The sequence below is a fragment of the Cricetulus griseus genome, chromosome 4 (assembly GCF_003668045.3).
Source record: "Cricetulus griseus strain 17A/GY chromosome 4, alternate assembly CriGri-PICRH-1.0, whole genome shotgun sequence".
In the NCBI taxonomy this organism is placed as follows: Eukaryota; Metazoa; Chordata; class Mammalia; order Rodentia; family Cricetidae; genus Cricetulus; species Cricetulus griseus.
Genome location: NC_048597.1, coordinates 133,506,845 through 133,527,525, shown reverse-complemented (window position 1 = coordinate 133,527,525; position 20,681 = coordinate 133,506,845). Strand labels below are relative to the sequence as shown.

Genomic DNA, 20,681 nt, shown 5'->3' with positions numbered 1-20,681 from the left:
TTACAGACCAAATCTGTTGAGTTTCTTTGCTAGTGGGGATTCTGCAGAGTTAGAGTCAGGGTGAAAAAAGAAATATCATACAAGAAGACAATCCAACTAACAGGCCCACTCTTTTGATAACCCAGCCATCCATAAACAGAATTCTCATCATCTAACCATTTCTTGTATTAGTTACTGTTAAGGTACTTGCCCCAAACCTGATGACCTGAGTTTGATCCCCAGAACCGACATAACAGAAGAGAACTGACAAACTGTTCCCTGAACTCATAGTACCCCCATCCACATACAAAATAAATAAAAATCTTACGGCAGATTAAGGAAAGCATTTGTTTTGCCTTATAGTTTTTTAAAAATTTTATTTATTTATTATGTATGCAATTATTTACATGCATGCTTGCACACCAAAAGAGGGTACCAGATCTCATTACTCATGGTTGTGAGCCACCATGTGGTTGCTGGGAATTGAACTCCGGACCTCTGGAAAAGCAGTCAGTGCTCTTAACCTCTGAGCCATCTCTCCAGCCCTTGCCTTATAGTTTAATAAGGGAGAGTCCTTCGTGGCAGAGAAGGAATGCTGGCCAAGAACCCAAGTAGCTAAATGCATAGGAAGCAGACTGGTTAATGCTGGTGCTCAACCCATTTTTCCCAAGACAGAGTTTTCTCTGTGTAGCTTTGAAGCCTGTTCTGGAATTCACTCTATAGACCAGGCTGGCCATGAACTCACAGAGATGCGCCTGCCACTGTTTCCCCAGGGCTGGGATTAAAAGCAGGTGCCACTACCACCAGGCTCAACTCATTCTTTTTGTTCAGTGCTGACCAGAATGGTACTATCCATGGATTCAGGATTCATCTTCTTTTAGTTAAACTTCTCTGGAAGAGCCCCTGAATTATGCTCAAAGGTATGTATGCATCCTGGGTGATTCAAAATGCTATTGACAATGAAGGTTAATCATCACACGTAGTGAAGGACCTGCTTTTTAATACCTCACAATGGAGACTGTATTTTACCCTAGTCTTGAAACCATTGTAGAGATGGTTCAAGATACTGAAACCATTGTTGAGGCTTAGGAGGGTAAAGAAACTTCCCTAGAGCAATTCAGCTGTGGGGCAGGTGTCCTACTCACAGTCTTGTGAAGCCAGACCCTGTTCCAGCTAGCATATCTACCCTCCCTATGCAGGTTAATGGTTTATGAGGACGGCAATACTCACAGGATCTCTGCCCATCAGTGACCCAGAGGCAACAGCAGAGCTCCGGGTCCCATTCTACTAGGCTACTCTTCCCTCATGACTTCACACCTGATCCTTTTGCCTCCATCTCTCAAGTGCTGAGATGTCAGGTGTGCACTACCAGGCCCAGCCTCCAGTTAGTCTTCCTCAAGGAACAGGGTACGGAACTATACCCACCAGACACCAGCTCTCCCCTCCGGATACAACCTTCATGTAAGTATGACAGCAACAAAGCAGCATCAAAGTCTTTATTCATGTGAACTGTTAAAAATGTGCATCTATACCAGTGTCAAATGAGGGTGGGAGAGGAAGGCAGGGTAGTCAAGGAGAAGGATTCCCGTCTATTGGTAATAAAGCTCCAGGTTCATCCCATCATGGATTTCATCTGAAGACAAGTATTAAGGAATTTTCACTGAGGGCTGACTCTACCCTTTACCCACTCACAGTTGGATGGAACCTTGTGGCTCGACAACCAACCTTGGAATAAGGAAGCAATTTTAGAATGTGCACTTTGATCTAAGAATTCAAGCTATAAATAATGTAAGTGACCATCACTGAGAAGGCAAAACTGTTTGTCATCAAAGCCTGGTGTAGAGTCAGATTCTCAAGTGCCCCAGGCCTTCACACACAGCAATAATTAACACATTTTCTTAAATGTTCATACTCAGGCTGAAGACATAGAGCAACAGTTGAAGGGCACTCATGGCTGCTCTTGCACAGGAACTGGGTTCAATCCCCGCACTCACACGACGGTTCCAGGGAATCTGAAGCTTCCTTCTGGCCTAAGTCAGCAGCAGGCATGCATGTGGTGCATAAACGTAATTGCAGCAAAAGACCCAGAACCCCTCCCCTGCCCCCATAAAAAAAAAAATCATACTGGTTGTCCACTAGTCACATCTGAGGTATACTCCACCTCCACTTCCTGTCCAATATCCATGTGCTGTTCAGTCATAAATATTTTGAACCTGAACGTCAAAATCCTTCTGAACCAAGTTAAACTATTCCACCACCCTCCTCATCAACAAAATAACGCCATACTTTCCATTTTCTCAGTAGTCCCTATCTATAGGCCACATTTTAAGTTAAACAACCCTACAGGTTTCAATATAGAACCAGAACTCAAGTATATGGATTCTTTCACAAAAGTCAGGAAAAGGATACAATCTCCCAGAGACACGTGGTCCTTAAAAATCGTGTACCTACGGGACAGACATCTTTCAGAGAGAAGCTTATTTGGCGGGGTTGAGGTGGGCTTTTGTCTTGAAAGCAAGCTGAGCCCTCATCGGGGTTGCCTGAGGCGCTCCCCCAACCGCAACCTTCTAGCCTAATCCCCACCAGCACTTACCATTTTTTAAGGACGATCTTATTCCAGCGGGTGCCAGTTTGGGCTGCTATCAGTTTCTTCAAGTCCCCGATGGTGTCATCGGTGCTGGGCACGAAGGAGTTAAGGTAAATGGAGGGAGGAGGTAGAACGAGGAAGACGGTATTAGGCCTCCCCATCTACGCCATTTAACCACAATTTGCCTAACACCAGCAGCTGCCCCAGAGACCACGGCCGGTCACCCCCTGGTGGATACTTGCACTTGACGCGGACTTTCTTTCCGAGACGGTCGTTGCAAACAACCTCAATCATCGTGACTGCGGCTACACCGGGGGGGGGGGGAGATGATGGGAGATAGCGGAGTCAGAACTCTGGGGTCGCCCAAAGTCCCTTCCCGAGTGGAGTTCTCTGTCCACACCACCCGAACACACATCCCCGGCAGCCCCGTCCGGGGTCTCAGCGGCGGGGACCCAGACAGTCGCGTCTCCGCCCCTTACTCCCGCAGGCCCAGCCCCGGCCTCCGGCTTCGCCTCCCGCCGCTCCCCGTGATCCCGGGCCTCTCAGTTTAGCTCCCTCACCTCTAATTCCCCTCGAATTTATCGACGACACAACTCCCAGCTCGAACGCCGAGCCCTGGCCCGATTTAGGGCTAGTAGCAGGAAGCGGAAGTGATATAACGGAAACATCCGCTGTTAGGTGCTTCCGGATTCCGGGCTTTCACAGACGCGGTTCTGTGGCGCAGTTTGCCGAGCCGAGGCTGGGTTGGAAGACTGTGAGACTGAGCGGCGGTCCTAGTGGATTTACAGCCGACGGTCGGAGCAGTGTTGGCGATCCCTTTGTTGTGGAAGAGACCCAAAGCGTCTGCCATCCCCAAGCCAAACAAACCTCCTACCGCAGAATCCCGGCTGCCCAGCGGACCTGGAGTCGCGCGGGTGCCCTGGCTGCCGCGCTCTCGGTGTTCATTCAAAGCTCCGTCTCGGCCCCTGTGCTTGCCGTTACCCTCTGACTACAGCGACTGCTTCCGAGACCCTAGGGGTGCAGACTGCCGCCGATGAAAGCTAAGCTGTGTCTCGGGCGGCAGGCCGTGCTCCACACCACCCTATGTGTCTGTCGGGGTCCTGCCTGCGAAGATGTTGGAAACACCATCCTGGACAAAAAAAAAAAAAATCGATTTTTTTTCTTCTTTTTTTAATCTTCGAGGAACACCTTGTTACAGATTACAGAATCGCGAGAGCTGATGGGGAAGGAATCCCTCTCTAAATTCAATCAGTTCCCACCTCTCCTGAACGATAACTTCTTAGCAGACAGTACTCAGTAAGGTAAGATATACACATATATTTATTTTTTAAAAGTTGCTTAATTTTCTTGACATGGGGTGTCAATATATAGACCAAGCTGATCTCGAATTTGTGGTACTAATGTCCACCCTCGGAAGTTGCTGGTATTATATAGGCCAGTGTATTAGAAGCTATCCTGGTCTATATAGCGAGTTCCAGGCAAAACTTTGTAGAGAGACTGTCTCAAAAAGAAAAAGAAAAATCTACCAGGGCCTTGTGCTTAGCTAATACCACTTATACAAAATTTATCCTTACGAGTAGGCAGCAGAAAGCATTACTTTTTCTTTTTATTGCGGCTTGTGGCCACGCCTCCCTGGCTTGGCAGTCCTGGCCCCTCAGCCTCACCCCAGTTACACCTTTCGGTCTGGAATGAAGTCCTGATTCACGTCCTTAGTGTTCTGATCTGGTCCATCCTCTTCCCGGTGCGTCGTTCCCGTTCAGAAAATACTTCCCAGGCTCAAGCATACGTACCAGAAAAATGGGGTTTCTTTTTTTTCTTTTTTTTTTTTTTTTTTTTTTTTTTTTTTTTGTTGTTGTTGTTTTTCGAGGTAGGGTTTCTCTGCGTAGCTTTGGAGCCTATCCTGGCACTCGCTCTGTAGACCATGCTCTGCCTCGAACTCACAGAGATCCGCCTGCTCTGCCTCCCGAGTGCTGGGATTAAAGGCGTGCACCACCAAAAAATGGGGTTTCTTACTTTCCTTTTCATTCTCTTCTTTTTCTTTCCTTTCTTTTCTTTGATGTTGGAAATGGAACCTAGGCCTTCTAGCATGTTAGGCAAAGGCTCTCCCACTGAGCTGCACACCCAACTCCTTGCTTAGCTCTTGCTTCTGCCTCCAGCGATGCTCTTAGGGTTCCGTTCCTGCTCTGAACCCCTCGTCCAGTCCTAAGTCCCCCAACCCCTCCCTGCGACGCCCCCCATTCCAAACTTGACTCAACCCTCTATATCGGACCTTGTTCCGCCTAAGCTAGGCTTTACAAGTTTGGTCGTCGGCCCCAGCTAGGACCCCCAGTTGTTGACACACCTCTGAGCCCCTTCAAGGTACGGTTTCTGGCCTGGCGGCTCTGTTAGCTTTCCCTATCCAAGTCACGGCTCCTGGGCGTAAGGTCCGGTTCCAGCCTGCTCTCTGACCGGGCCACATCCGTAACTCTCTTCTAGCTCAAGTACAGCCTGTGGGCCCGCCACTAGTCGCTCGGCGGTGGACGCTCCCGTTGGCCTCTTCCTACTGAAGCCAGGTCTTTTACTATTGTGGCTGACCACCTCCAGGCTGCTCCTCTGACTGACCTCGGCTACACCCCTGCACTCCGGCGCGTTTTTTCAAAATGCCACGCCCCAAACATCTCCGCGGCCCCGTCTCTCTGTCTCGTCTTCGTTTCCCCTCCGCCAGAGCCCCGTCTTTTAGGCGAGCGGCTTCAGTCTGTCCCGAAGATAGTTTACACGCCTCGGCTCGCCACGTCTCCTGGTCCTGGCCACGCCCTGAACCCGGTTCTGCCGGAGCCACGCCTTCTTGGTTGCCCCTTCCCCTTTCGATTGGCTGCTGCACTTAGCTCCGCCTCCTGGCCACGCCTCCGGGACTCCCTCGCCGAGCCACACCTTCTGGGCTGGCTGTTCGCCTCCCACCCTGGCCCCGGCCGCGCCCTGGGCCCCCTCCTCACTCAAGCCACACCTTCGGGGCTCGCCTACTCTGTTCTACCCGCCGGCCTCGTCAGGCAGGCAGGCAGGCCTAGTGGACTCCAGTCCCGGCCTCCCACCGGCGGAGAAGCCGAGCCGCCGCAGCCCGGGAAAGGAGAGCAGCGCTGCCAGGCAGGCCTCTGAAAGTCGCGCCGGCTTGGCCAGTCCAGCCACCTAAGCGCCCTCGGGAGCGCGGGCCTCGCCGCCACCGGAAACGGAAGCGTGGGACAGCAGGACCATGGCGACGCTGTTTGACCTCCCGGACTTGGTGCTCTTGGAGATCTTCTCATACCTCCCGGTCCGGGACCGGATCCGCATCTCCAGGTGCGGCCCCGCTCCTCGGGGGAAAGAGCCGGGCAGGGGCTCGGCAGGAGATGCGAGTCCGGTCCCCGTGGGCCGGGGTCGTTCTAACGGCCGGTCCACTCCTCCAGGGTCTGTCACCGCTGGAAGAGGCTAGTGGACGACCGGTGGTTGTGGCGACATGTTGACCTGACGCTCTACACGGTATGCGGCACGCGGGACCCGCGGGCGGTGCCCGGAGAACCCTGGGACAGAGTGGGGTTTGCTTTGTTTTGTTTTCTAGTGTGTGTTTGCTCATTTATTTATTTACTTGAGGCTTATGGTTTTTTTTCTTGATTTTTTGTTTTTTGTTTTTTTTTTTCTTTGGGGAAAGGCTGTTTTGAGACAGGGTCTCTAGCCCAGATTGGCCTCCAGATTCCTAGGAAGCTGAGGATGACCTCGAACTTCTGATCCACCTCGCCCTTCTAAATACTGGGATTACCAGCATAGGCACCCAGGACTGGTTTCTATGATACTGGGAATGAAATTTAGGCTTCCTGAATGCTAGGAAAGCACTCTACTGACTGAGCCTTGTACTTCCAGCTCACTACAACTTCCCTCAACCCCCTGAGTGCTAAGATTACAGGTGTATGCCACTATGTCTGGCCCAGGAAGTGTTTGGTTTTCTTTTTTTTTCTTTTCCACTCGTGACATGCTTTCTTTGTACCCTTAGCTGTCCTGGAGCTTGCTTGCTTTATCCTCCTGCCTCTGCCTCTAAGGGCTGAGTGTGGGCCACCATGGCCAGCTGGTTTGGTTTGGTTTTGAAGTGAGTTCATGCTTGGAATTTCCTGCATGTCTATCCTGACACTAGCCTTTACCTCCTCCTCCTCAGCAACCCCAGACCTCAGTTTCTCATCCAAGAAATGGGGATTAAAAAGAGTGCTTGCTTCACCCTGATGAAGCTCTGGTCTCCATTCCTAACACCAAGAAAAAAAAAAAAAGAAAATGTACATGCCTGCCTGGTGTATTGTCGGACTTAGTCAGTTGCATAGGGAGCTGGTTTAAACCAGTATCTGGTCTCCAGCATATGATAAATGTAAACATAACTATTAGCAGTTTTCTGGTTTTGTTGTTCTCTTTTGGTTTTTGAGAAGGGTCTCATGTGTCCCAAAATAGATTTTAGCTATAACTGTTAGTCTCGAAGTGGACAAGAGTTTATTCTGGAGCCAAATGTAAGTGACCATGGCTTGAGAGTACAGTTAAGCTTCCACTCAAATACATGTTCAAACCTAACAGTTACATGAAATTTTATTTTATTTATCTTTTTTTTTTTTTTTTTTTTTTTTTAGACAGGGTTTCTCTGTGAGTCCTGGAACTCACTCCATGCAGGCCTTGGAATTCAAACGATCTCCCAAGTACTGGGATTAAAGGTGTTGGTTGCTACCACTCAGGGAAATCTTATAGTAACAGAATAGAGAAACTTGTAAATCAAGATGCCTTTCAAAAAGATGAACCATCTCTCCAGCAACTACACAAAATACTTTTAAAAAGGAAAAGATTTTAATTTCTTTCTGAAAAAGTGGTCAATAAATGTATACCTTAAAGCTGAGCCTGATACAGGTCTGTAATCCCAGCTACTACAGAGGCTGAGGGAGGAAGATCATAAATTCAAGGCCAGCCTGGGCAACTTAGCTGAACCTGTCTTGAAATACTAATTCTGAAAAGACCTGGAACTGTGACTTAGTCCTAGAGTGTTTTCTTGGCCTGTGTGAGGTCCTGAGTTTATTCCCAGTACCACCAAAACCAAGTGTATGCTCTGAGCTGGGGTTTAGCGGAGTTTATGGCATGTCCTTAATATATGTGAGGTCCTAGGTTCCATCCCAACACCAGCAATGAATCACTTGTTTTACATAGCTGTTTTACCCCTTTTTTGAAAAAAAAAATACATTTTTTTGTGTATGCGCAGGTGCAAATGCCCATGTGTAGAAGACCATGTAGAGGACAGAGGTTAATGTAGGGCATCTTCCTTGGCCTCTCTCTCTTGAGACAGGATCTTACTCAGTAGTCTGAATTTGGTATGTAGACCAGACTGGCCTGGAATTTAGAGAGATTCCCCCTGCCTCTGTGCCTAGTGCTGAGATTAAAGGTGTGTGTCACAACCCTGGACTCTGCCTTGTTTATTTGTTTGTGTTTGAGACAGGATCTTCCACTGAACTTGGAGTGACTAGACCAGCTGGCCAGAACTGTGGATCCTCCTGCCTCAACCTTCCCTGTGTGCTGGCTGGGTTTAATAGCATGAGTCTTGATACCCAGCAAAAGAAACTCCCTTGCTTTAGGGAAGGAAGCTGGCAGAAGAGCCGAATCCCAGGGGGACAGCAGAACCCAGGTCCTAAGCATGTCTGTTACCAGCGAGGTGGATCCTTTGGGAGCCCTTGTACCTCTCACCCAGTCATCCCACTCTCTGGCTCTTACAGATGCGTCCAAAAGTCATGTGGCACCTTCTGCGCCGGTACATGGCATCCCGGCTCCACTCACTGCGCATGGGTGGCTACCTGTTCTCTGGCTCTCAGGCCCCACAGCTGTCCCCTGCCTTGATGCGAGCCCTGGGCCAGAAGTGCCCCAACCTGAAGCGCCTGTGCCTGCATGTGGCTGACCTGAGCATGGTGCCCATCACCAGCCTGCCCAGCACACTGAGGACCCTGGAGCTGCACAGCTGCGAGATCTCAATGATCTGGCTGCAGAAGGAGCAGGACCCTACAGTGCTGCCGCTGCTGGAATGCATCGTGCTGGACCGAGTGCCTGCCTTCCGTGACGAGCACCTGCAGGGCCTTACCCGATTCCGAGCCCTGCGCTCACTGGTGCTGGGTGGTACCTACCGAGTCACCGAGACCGGGCTGGATGCCAGCCTGCAGGAGCTCAGCTACCTGCAGAGGCTAGAGGTGCTGGGCTGTACCCTGTCAGCCGACAGCACCCTGCTAGCCATCAGCCGCCACCTCCGAGATGTGCGGAAGATTCGGCTGACCGTTGGGGGCCTCTCAGCCCAAGGCCTGGTCTTCCTGGAGGGAATGCCTGCCCTGGAGAGTTTGTGCTTACAGGGTCCCCTCATCACCCCAGAAATGCCCACACCCGCTCAGATTGTGACCTCCTGCCTTACCATGCCTAAGCTCAGAGTGCTTGAGGTGCAAGGGCTGGGCTGGGAGGGCCAGGAGGCAGAGAAGGTCCTATGCAAGGGCCTGCCCCACTGCATGGTGATTGTCAGGGCCTGTCCCAAAGAATCCATGGATTGGTGGATGTGAAGGTACCACCCATCCATCCCTGGGACCTATCCTAGCTTTTAAAGTTGACCTTGTAAGCAGCAAACTGAAGCATGTAAATTAACCAGGCTTGAGGAAACTGGAGGTCACAAGAAAAAGAAGACAGGACCTTGGGGCCTGCAGAGCTGGGGTTGTCTGCCATTTGGATGACCTCAGCCTTGTCACCCAGCCTCTGGGAGGCCCAGTTCACACATTTAGAAATAGGCATCATAGCTACCTCATGATTCATTTGCAAATCTCCCCCACAACCCCACACCCCCACACCCCCTCTCCCCTCCAGTACCTGGGCATCAAACCCACAGCCTTAGGTATGTTAGGCCAGCACTGCTGTGCCCCTGAGCTATATACTGGAGCCCTGGAAAGTCTTAATCTCTAATAGACCCCAGAAGAGCTCTATAGAGGGGTCATTTACAGGGTTCAGGGCTCTGTGATTGTCTGCCTGGTTCTCTGCCTATATGCTTGGGAGACAAAGTCAGGGGCAAGGGAGACAAGCTGTTGAATTATCCTAGTGTTCTAAAAGGTTCTCAATTGTATTTTCTGTATTTTGTATCCTGCCTTTTTCAAGTTTTCTACAGCATATAGTATTTTACTATTAAAGAAGATTAATGGTTTTTCAAAGTGTATTCCATTTATTTAACAAGGATTGCTCCTTCCCTGGCACTTACTATTCACAGGCAGTTTTCTTTATCTATCCTTTTTTTTTTTATTACAATTAACTTATTTGGTGTTCATGTGTGTGGGCACTGTAGTACATATGTGGAGGCCAGAGGCCAGAGGACACTTGTTAGGAGTCAGTTCTTTCCTTCTATCCTGTGGGTCATAGGGATCAAACCTAAGTGGTTAGGTTTGGTGACAAGTGCCTATACTGTTGAGCCATCTTACCAGGCTATTATTTTTAGGCAGGAGCTTCTAATTTCAACCCCTAATTCTCCTGCCTCCTCCCAAGTGCTAGGATGGAACCCAGGGCTTTGAGCCTGCCAGGCAAGTGCTCTACCCACTGAGCAACACTCCCAGCCCCTTCCGGGCACCTTTCTAGGTACTGGGCTGCACAGTGAACAAAGGGAAAACCCTCAGCTGCGAGTGTAGATAGATGGCAGGTGTCTAAGGAAGTAAACACATCTATGAGCCAGACATGGCACAGACCTTCCAGTATTCAGGTCAGCCTGGGCTACTGTAGAGAACCTCTCAGATGGTGAGCCAGGGTGTGTCATGGGATACAGACACCAGCTAGGGAGGGAGGGTGGATCTCTGAGGTCTGAGAGGTGAAGAGATAAGATGTGAGGACAGTTAGGGGATGACAGGAAAAGCCAAGACAGATTGGGTCCCAGGGAGTGGGTCAGGGGCACAGCCCTTGCCTAGAGTGTATAAGTCTGTCCTCAGTACTAAAAAACCAAAATGGACTGGGGAGATGGCTCAGTGGGTGAAGGTGCCCTCTGCCAAGGCTGATGACCTATAGTGGATAGAGAACTGACTCCTGCAGATTGTCCTTTGACCCACACACACATGCTATGGCATGAGTAGATACCCATATTTGCGCGTGCTCACACACACACACACACACACACACACACACACACACCACCAACATCAACAAAAAGACCCTGAGATAGGAAATGAATTGGGCATTTCCAGAGACAGCATTGTCAACAAGGGAGAAAAATGGATCCTGTCAGGTCAGATGGGGGTGGGGATGGGGTGGGGGCACAGGCTAACTGTGTACTGGTGCCTCTTCCTGTTTTTGGAGTTGGAACAGCTTGATCATGCAGGTGCCAACTGCTTGATGACACTGAGCATATAACTTTGATATGAGCTTGGTGGGTGATGCACATCTGTGGTCTTTACCACCTGCTGTGGGTGGAGTCCAGGGGTGTAGAGAGCTGAATTGGAGGCGTTCACTTCTTATTCCAAGCTCACCCATCAGAGGGGACCTGGTGTGTTTCTTGCCTTAGAATACAGTCTTCATGTGGGCCTTCAAGGGGATTCAGAGCCACTCAGGTGACCTATTCACATGGAGCTTGGTATTTTTTTTATTTCTGCCACTGGAACTTTAGGTTATCTGTTGAACCTCTAAACCCAGAAGTAACTACATTAGAAAATATGAGTTTGGGAGGGAATTAAGGCAAAAGGGCAAGTCCCTCATGAATAAGATTAGTATCCCTATCAAAGATATTTCTGAGGGAGGCTAGGGAGCTGTCAAGGTGTGTAAGAGCACTTGCACAAGCCTGGGGTTCTGAGTTCAAATCCCCCACCACCCACAGAGAAAGCCAGGTGAGGCTATGCCAGCCTAGCTCCTGTTTCAGTGAGAAACCTGGTCAGTCATAAGGGAACAAGGCAGAAAGTGACAGCAGCATATCTTAGCATGTGCCCATGTGTACAACATTCTTCCCCTGCATAATTAAAAATTGCTCCTTAGATCCTCTGAGGACATAGAGGAAAGGCATTTGACCCGTGAAGGCTTCAGCAGACACCACACCTACTGCTTCATCTTGGACTCGAAGCTTCCACAGTTGTGACCAATACTTTTCTGGGTTTGCTTGGAGAGGGGTGGGGTGGTATGTGAGTGCAGTCATGTGTGAGACAATCAGAAGCCAACTTTCAGAAGTCAGTTCTATCCTTCCACGGTGGGTTCCTAGGCTCAAAGAAAGCCAGGTGGTCAAGCTTGTGGAGCAAGCATCTTTACCCACTGAGCTCTCTTAGTTTAATTTTTTGGGACAAGGTCTTCCTATGCTGGCATGAAACTCACTATGTAGATGAAGGTGGCCTTGAACTTGTGGTTTTTCTGCCTCTGCTTCTCCTGTGCTGGGATTTAAAGGTGTGTGCTACCATGTCTGGCCAATATTTTATTTTTAATTGCCATGTATATGTGCACACAGTCTGAAGTTGTCCTGGGTGGCTAGAAGATGGCATTGTATCCCTTAGAACTGGAGTTAAGGTGCCTGTAAGATGACCGATATGGGTGCTGGGAACCTCACTCAGGTATTCTAAGAGCAGCATCTCTGGGAGAGCCATCTCTCCAGGCCAGCAAAGAAAATATGAGAAGATAATGTTGCTTCTGGAGTTCTAGATCCTTCAGTGGCTCCCTAGTGCACCAAGGCCTTGAGTAGAACTCAACGTTTTTTCATTTTTAAAAATTATCCTTAGCTGGGTAGTGGTGTACACCTTTAATCCCATCAGTCAGGAGGCAGAATCTCCAACTTTAAGGCTAGTCCAGAGCTACATAGAACAACAACAAAAACCAAACTCTCTTACACACACACACACACACACACACACACACACACACACACACACACACACACACACGTATGTATTTATTATGTGTGTGTGTGTGTATGTATGCAGGTTCACATGTATGTTTCATAAGGACTGTGGAGGTCAGAGGACAGCTTACATGTATCTGCACTCTCCTTCCTCCTGGGATCTAACTCAGGCATCAATCTTGGTGGCAGGCACCTTTACCCACTGAGCCAGCCACCCACCATCTAGGCCTGAGTTCAATATTTTTAGTTTCCCAGGAAGCTCTTTGCAGTCATGTCATTTTTCCGACTTTACACTTAACTACTTTCCATTCTGCTGGACTTGCTCAAACCCAGACACTGATTTCAGAGGCCAAGTCATCTCTTGCCTCAGGGCCTTGAAACCTGTATTTCTTTCTTTCTTGTTGTAGACATTCAGAATTTCTTAACTCTCTCAGCATTTTGCTGAGGGTGAAGTGGAAAGGCCAGCAGCTGTGAAGTGGTGTCTGGAGACTCAGCTGTAAGCTACTGACAGTAACAGTCCAAGGAATTTTTTTTTTTTTTTTGAGACAGGGTTTCTCTGTGTACTCCTGGCAGTCCTGGAACTTGCTCTGTAGACCAGGCTGGTCTCAAACTCAGAGATCCGCCTGCCTCTGCCTCCCCAGTGCTGGGATCAAAGGCATGTGCCACCATTGCTTGTCCCATGGAGTTCTTTTAAGAGACCTTTATTCCAGGAAGTCATTGTGATGGCTATTCTTGGTTATCAACTAGACTACACCTGGAATTACTAAAATCCAAAAATAGAGGGCATATCTGTGAGGGATTTTTGTTTAATTTGAAGTAGGAAGACATATTTCTAATCTAGGTTTTTTGAGTTAGGAAGACACACCTTTAATCCAGATCTGGAGGCGGGAAGATACCTCCTGAAGACTAAATAAGGACATGGAAGAAGGAAGCTTTTGCTCTTTGCCTGCTTGCCCTGGGCTTTCTAGAGCACCTATTCCTTCACTGGCATTACAGCCTACTTTTTCAGGATTCCAGCATCGACTGAAGACCAGCTGAGACACCCAGTCTTATGAGGCCGAGCAACTACTAGATTCTTGGACTTTCCGTTCATAGGTAGCCTTTGTAAATCATTCTAATAAATCCCATATATATTCATTCTATCAGTTCTGTTACTCTAGATAACTCTAACTAATACAAATTTTGGTACCAGAATTGTTTCTAGAGCAACAGAAGTATAACAGAAGTATGAGGATGAATCTTTTAAATATCTAGAATAGGCTTTTCAATTTGTCAACACCCATGGTTACCAAAGCCTCTCCAGTTGCTGAAGCTTCTCCTGGGAACTGGGAGAGTACTGAAAGCCCATGGTATGAACTATATTACAAACTTAAGGATACAAATGCATTTGTCTATCTTGATTTGTCAATTGTGCACTGCAGTGGATTTGGTGACTCTGTATAGGAAACTTTTGACAGTTTGAGGAAAAAATAAGGAAAATGATGCTGGTTAATTGACCTTAGCATCTCTGGATAAAGTAACAAAGGGTAGGGATGCTCTCCATAATAAATTAACCAACTTCCAGCATCTCAGAATATGGCGAAGGATAACAATGAATTTAGTGACACAATTCACGTGTTCCATATTTGCATAAATAGTCTAAAGGTTTCCAAGTGTGCCCTGGAAGAGAGTCTTCTTTCTAGCACCTACAGGGTTCAAGTTGTGGAAATAAAAGTGAAGCCCTCATAAGGTTGGCTGAATTACAGCAAAAGCTAAAGTCCCAGCCTAGGAGGGTATCAGCAGTTAATGTAAGGACATTGATTGGTAAAAAATGGAATCCCGTAACTTGGGATGGAGATGTGTGGAGAACCCTACTGAAGCTGAGAACTTTGAGCCCTCAGATTCTCAAGGGTTTATTTCACTGGAAGAAGTAGTCTCTCTACCCTGAGCTCCACCCCGTGAAACATTGCCTTTTCATCTTTGACTGAGGAAACCAGTTCTTCATTGGCTGCTAAACTTGCAGCGACTTTTTCTGAAGGAAATGCCAGCCAAGACAATACTGATGTCCCTCAAGGCCCACCAATAATTGCCTCCAGACCTATAACCAGACTTAAGGGTAAGCAGGCTCCTGGAGGGGAAGTAGAAAGTATACTCTGAGAGGTGTACTACACTACTAAAGAGCTTAGTGAGTTTGCTAATTCATTCAGCAGAAGTCTGAGAAATATGTGTGGGAATGGATTTTAAGGGTGTGAGGTAATGGTGGAAGAGACATAAAATTGGATCATGCTGAGAATATTGATAAGGGCTCTCTGAATGGAGATTGTAGGTTTAATATACATACATGCAGCTTGTTATGGGTTGTTTTTTGTTGTTTTTGTTTGTTTGTTTGTTTTGGATTTTCTTTTTCAAGACAGGGTCTCACTATGTAGTTCTGGTTTTCTTGGAACTCTCTGTATAGACCAGGCTGGCCTTGAACTCGAGATCTGCTTGCCTTTGCTGGGATTAAAGGCATATGCCACCACTACCAGCTAGATTTTAGGTTTCATATGGAAGTTCACAGTTTAAAAAGGCCTTGAAAGTTTATATGAATGGTGGCTGAAGCATTGTCAAAAGCTGGCCTACTCAAAAGGAGATAGAGATGCCTGATATCCCTTGGCCTAGTGCTAATGAAGGGACTTTAAGGTTCAGGGCAATTGCAATGCTGGAGTGGATTCACTGTGTAAAACCTAATCCTGCACAATGGGAAGGCCCAGAAAACGTGCCCCTCACTAATCCTATAGGACATAAAATGGTAAGAGGGACACCAGCATATTTGAAGAGCTTTCTTTCTTTTTTTTTTTTTTTTTCGAGACAGGGTTTCTATCCTGGCACTCGCTCTGGAGACCAGGCTGGCCTCGAACTCATAACAATCTGCCTGCCTCTGCCTCCCGAGTGCTGAGATTAAAGGCGTGCACCACCAATGCCCAGCTTGAAGAGCTTTCTTTCTTTCTTTCTTTCTTTCTTTCTTTCTTTCTTTCTTTCTTAGTTCAAGTTAGGGAACAAGCTTGTTTCACATCTAAGTCCCTTCTCCCTCTCCCTCCCCTCACCCCATCCCTCCTCCCCCAACCTACCCCCCACCCCATCCACCCACCACTCCCCAGGCAGGGTAGGGCCCTCAATGGGGGCTCTGCAGAGTCCACCAAATCTTCCTGTGCTGAGCCTGGGCCCTTCCCCATGTATCCAGGGCCAGAGTGTAACCCTTCACGTGGGATGGGCTCTCAAAGTCCCTTCTTACACCAGGGAAAATGCTAATCCACTTCCAGAGGCTCCCTGGAGTGCAGAGGCCTCCTTATTGACATCCATGTTCAGGGGTCTGGATCAGTCTTGTACTGGCCTCCCAGACAGCACCTGGTGTCGATGTGCTCTCCCTTGTTCAGGCCAACTGTTCCTGTGGGTTTCTCCAACCTGGTACAGACCTCTTCACTATGAAGAGCTTTCTTGTTACCCTTTTCTCTTGTGCCGGACTTAAAGGTTGGAGATGCTGCTGCTCAGTTGGATGAAATAAATGCCGTGGGTTTAATTGGGCCCTGAAGCAGGCAAGGTGATTATAGTTATCATAATGATCAACACAAAGTAATGTCCATAATGGCCTAACTCGAAATGCACAAGCAAAGGGAATTTATGGTGGCATGACTCTTTTGGACCTTTGGTATTGGCTAATCAGTCACAGTGTTCCCAGGCATGAAATAGACAAGAAGCCTACTGAATTTTTTGATCTATATAAGCAGAAAAATTCTCAAACAAATGAAAAAGAAAGGCTACATTGGATCATGGAAAAATATAGTCAGACTTACTGTTGGACCACAGCTTCTGAATAATGACACAGAGACCTTTTATTAATTATGGAAGTCTGGCCTTAACTTAGGCTTGCTCCCAACTAGTTTTTAAGACTTAACCTGTCTGTATTAATCTATGTTCTGCCATGTTGCTCATTACCTGTCCTCAGTACCGATGTCCAACCTCTTCCATGTCTGGCTGGCAAATCTCCTGCCTCAGATTGTTTTTCAGAGTTCCCAAATCTGCCTGTAAGTCCTGCCTATCCTCTCCTGCCTAGCTATTGGCTATTTAGATCTTTATTAAACCAATCAGAAAGGTGCCTTAGGCAGGTGAGGTAAAACAGAGACATTTTCAAACTGTAGAAAAAGACTGTCCCAACACAGAACCCCTTGAATAAAGGATGACCAGGTTCCTCTGAGGAAGGACCTTAATAAAACACATAAAAGCTTTACTGTTAGCCTTTTTCTAGTCCTTATCCAGAGAAAACAATGGCCTTTTACACTAGGGGAAAGGAAACAGTCAGATTTTCCAGGGTCTATTGGATTACAGACTCTGAATTAATGGGGATTCCAGGAGATCTTAAGAAATATTGTGGCCCTCCAGTTAAAGTAAGAGCTTATGGAGGTCAGGTGACTAGTGGAGTTTTGGTTGAAGCCTCACTCACAGTAGGACCAATGGGTCCCTAAACTCATCCTGTGGCTATTCTACCAGTCCCAGAATGTATAGTTGGGATAGATATACTTAGAAGTTGGCAGGATTCTCACATTGGTTCCCTGACTTGTGGAGTGAGGGCTGTTATGTTTGGAAAGGCCAGTGGAAGCCTTTAGAGTTGCCTCTGCCAGGGAAAATAGTATATCAAAAACAGTATTGCATCCCTGGAAGAACTGCAGAAATTAGAGACACCACCAAAGACTTGGAAGATGCAGGGGTGGTGGTTCCCACCACATCTCCCTTTAACTCTGGTCCTGGCCAGTGCAGAAGACAGGTGGATCATGGAGAATGACGGCTGACCATTGAAAACTCAATCAGGTAGTTACTCTGAGCTGCTGGCCTTCATGTGGTGTCCTTACCTGAGCAGATTAATACATTTCCTAGCACATGACATGCAGCCATTGATCTAGCAAATGTCTTTTTCTGGTACCTGCTCATAAAATCCATCAGAAGCAATTTGCTTTCAGTTGGCGAGGCCAGCAGTGTGTCTTAGTTAGGGTTGTGTGAAGAGACACCATGACCATGACAACTCTTGTAAAGAAAACATTTAATTGGGTTCAGTCCATTATCATGACTGGGAGCATGGTGGTGTGCGAGCAGATGTGGTGCTGGAACTGAGAGTGCTACATCTTGCAGGCAACAGGAAGTTGACTGTCACACTGAGGGAAATTTGAAAACAAAAAAGAGACCTTAAAGCCTGCCCCTACCTGAAACACTTCCTCCAACAAGGCCATACCTCCTAATAACGTAATTTTCTTCAAACCACCACAGTATACCTTTACAGTTTTTTTTTTTTTTCTAGGCAGGGTTTCTCTATATTGCTTTGGAGCCTGTCCTGGCACTCACTCTGTAGACCAGGCTGGCCTTGAACTCACAGAGATCCACCTGCCTCTGCCTCCCCAGTGCTGGGATTAAATACCTTTACAGTTTTACCTCAAGGATATATTAACTCTCCAGCCCTGTGTCATCATTAGAAGAGATCTTGTTCATCTGTCTTGTCCACAAAATATCCCATTTGTGCACTATATTGATGACATTGGACCAATCGAGCAGGAAGTAGCAACCACTGTGAACTCATTGGTAACACATTCATATAGGAGAATGGGAAATAAATCCAACCAAAACTAAACGGCCTTCTAACTCAGTGAAATTTTTAGGAGTCCAGTGATGTGAGGCACGCAGAGATAGATACTCCTTTTAAGGTGAAAGATAAATTATTGCACTTGGCCCCTCCCACCACCAAGAAAGAAACACAATATTTGAATTTTTTAAAATCACTTTTCCTTATTTAAAAAATAATATTTGAATTCTGGAGACAGCACATTCTTCACTTTGACTGTGTTACTCTGGCCCATATACCAAGTGACCCAGAAACCTGCTGGGTTTATGTGGGGTCTGGAACAGGAGACTCTTCAGCAGGTCCATGCTGCTCTGCAGGCTGCTCTACCACTTGGGTCAAACGATCCCAGGAGACTCTATGGTACTTAAGGTGTCAGTGGCAGATAGGGAAGGTATCTGTATCTTTGGTAGGCCCCTTAGGTGAGTCATAGCAGAGACCTTTGGGATCATGAAGCATAATCTACAAACAACTATTCTCCCTTTAAAACACAGACAGGTCTTGGCCTGCTAGTGGGCCTTAATGGAAACTGAGCATTTGGTAATGGGCCACCAAGATTCTATGAAACCTGAGCAGTGCATTATGAACTGGGTGTTATCTAACCCACCAAGTCAGACAGCAGGACGTGCACAGCCACAATCTATTAGCAAGTGGAAGTGGTACTTATGTGATCAGACCCAGGCAGGTCCTGAGGGCACAAGCAAGTTACATGAGGAAGTTGCTCAAATGCCTGTGGTTCCTACTCCCATTACAGTGCCATCTGCTGCCGAGTATGCACCCTTGTGGGTATGTAGTATGCCTTGCCGAGTATGTAGCCTTGTGGGGTGTAGGGTGTTCCCTATGATTGGTTGCCTGAGGAAGAGAACCAGGGTCTTGTTTACTGATGGTTCTGTGTGTCATTTGGGCACCACCCAGAAATGAACAGTTATTGCATCACAACCTCTTTCCGTGACAACCTTGAAAGATACAAGTGAAGGGAAACTGTTACAGTGGACAGAACTTCGGGTAGTATACAAGGTCATACTTTGTTTGGAAGGAGAAATGTCAGATGTGTGATTGTTCACTGATTCATGGGCTGTAGCCAGTGAATTGGCTGGATGGTCAGGAACTTGGAAAAAGCAGGATTGGAAAATTGGTGAGAAAGACATCTGGAGAAGTATGTGGGTAGATCTCTCCCAATGGTTGAAGGATATGAAGTTACTTGTGTCCCACATAAATGCTCAACCAAAGGTGACTTCAACTGAGGAGGCATTCAATCAAGTAGGTAGGATGACCCATTCTGTGGACAGATATCCTTTTCTCCCAGCCATTCCTGTCATTGCCCAATGTGCCCATGAACAAAGTGGCCATGGTGGCAGAGATGGGGGTTATGCATGGGTTGAACAACATGGACTTCACTTACCAAGGTTGCTGTTGAGTGCTAGATCTTCCAACAGCAGAGACCAGTACTGAGCCCCAGATATGGTACCATTTCCTGGGGTGACCAGCCAGCCACCTGGTGGCAGGTTGACTACATTGTACCACTTCCTTCATGGAAGAGACAACGCTTTGTCCTTACTGAAGTAGATAGTTATTCTGGTATGGATTTGCTTTTCCTGCATGTAATGCTTCTGCCACAACTGTCATCTGTGAACTTACAGAATGCCATATTCACAGAATACTGTCATGGTCTTCCACACAGTGTTACTTCTTTTCAGAGAAGCATGACAGTGAGCTCACAATCATGAAATCCACTGCTCTTACCATGTCTCTTACTATCCTGGAGCAGTTGGCTTCATAGAAATAGCCCCCCCCCCCACATCCCTTTGGCATTTTAAGACAGGGTTTCTCTGTGTAAGAGCCCTGATTGTCCTGGAACTCATTCTGTATGTAGTCAGGCTGGCCTCAAACTCACAGAGATCCACCTGCTTCTGCCTCTCAAAGGCTGGGATTAAAGGCGTGTGCCACCATACCAGGCTCTAAGTTTCTCTTTAGTCCCCGCCCCCCAAGTGTCTTCAAAAGGCTATTCCAAAGCTGGGTGACACAGTTACAGCAATTAGGTGACTGCAGCCTGGAGAGCTGGGGCAGGGTTCTCCAGAAGGTAGTATATGTGTTGAATCAGCACCCAATACATGAAATGGTGTCTCCGATAGCCAGGATTCATGGGTCCAGAAATAAAGGGATAGTGAGACGTTCTGTTCACTATCACCCCTAGTGACCCACTAGGAAAATGTTTGCTTCCTGTTCCAGGAACGAGTTGAAGTTCTGGGGCCTAGAAGTTTTGGTTCCAAAGGGGTAGCACTCCTGCCAGCAGCCATAATAAACAGTCCATTGAATTGGAAGCTCAGACATCCCCCTGGCCACGTTGTCTTCTGATGCACTTAAGCCAACAGGCTAAGAAAGGAGTAACAGTGTTAGGAGGGGTGATTGAATTACCACAGGGAAATTGGGTCGCTTCCCCACAATGGAGGTAAGAAAGGTTATGTCTTGAGTGCAAGTGATCCTTTAGGGAAGTGGTTCTCAACCTCTTGATCTGCTGTACTGATCTCCAACCATAAAATTATTTTTGTTGCTACCTCCTAACTGTCATTTTGCTATTGTTACGAATCATAATGTAAATATCTGGTATGTGGTATAACTGATAGGCAACCTCTGTAAAAAGTCATTTGACC

General features: G+C 47.4%; 2 protein-coding genes across 8 annotated transcripts; one reads left to right on the top strand and one right to left on the bottom strand.

Annotated features, from left to right (window-relative positions):
- Positions 1–1,459: 1,459 nt before the first annotated feature.
- Ubl5 (ubiquitin like 5) lies at positions 1,460–3,282 on the bottom strand. The gene is made up of 5 exons (XM_027411456.2): positions 3,127–3,282; positions 2,805–2,871; positions 2,573–2,656; positions 2,389–2,426; positions 1,460–1,612 (listed from the first exon to the last, which is right to left on the bottom strand). The coding sequence occupies exons 2-5, from the start codon at positions 2,858–2,860 to the stop codon at positions 1,569–1,571; spliced, it is 222 nt and encodes a 73-aa protein (XP_027267257.1). The 5' UTR covers positions 2,861–2,871; positions 3,127–3,282; the 3' UTR covers positions 1,460–1,568.
- A 320-nt stretch (positions 3,283–3,602) lies between these two features.
- Fbxl12 (F-box and leucine rich repeat protein 12) lies at positions 3,603–9,760 on the top strand. 7 transcript variants are annotated; one of them, XM_035443491.1, is made up of 4 exons: positions 3,603–3,867; positions 5,042–5,878; positions 5,986–6,058; positions 8,308–9,760. In XM_035443491.1, exons 2-4 carry the CDS (start codon positions 5,793–5,795, stop codon positions 9,127–9,129), a joined length of 981 nt encoding a protein of 326 aa, XP_035299382.1. In that variant the 5' UTR covers positions 3,603–3,867; positions 5,042–5,792; the 3' UTR covers positions 9,130–9,760. The 7 variants fall into 7 exon arrangements, with proteins under 7 accessions (XP_035299382.1, XP_027267251.1, XP_035299383.1 ...); XM_027411450.2 differs by lacking the exon at positions 5,042–5,878 and adding an exon at positions 8,034–8,219 and having other exon boundaries at positions 3,604–3,867; XM_035443492.1 differs by adding an exon at positions 8,034–8,219 and having other exon boundaries at positions 3,604–3,867; positions 5,042–6,058.
- The last annotated feature ends 10,921 nt before the right edge of the window (positions 9,761–20,681 follow it).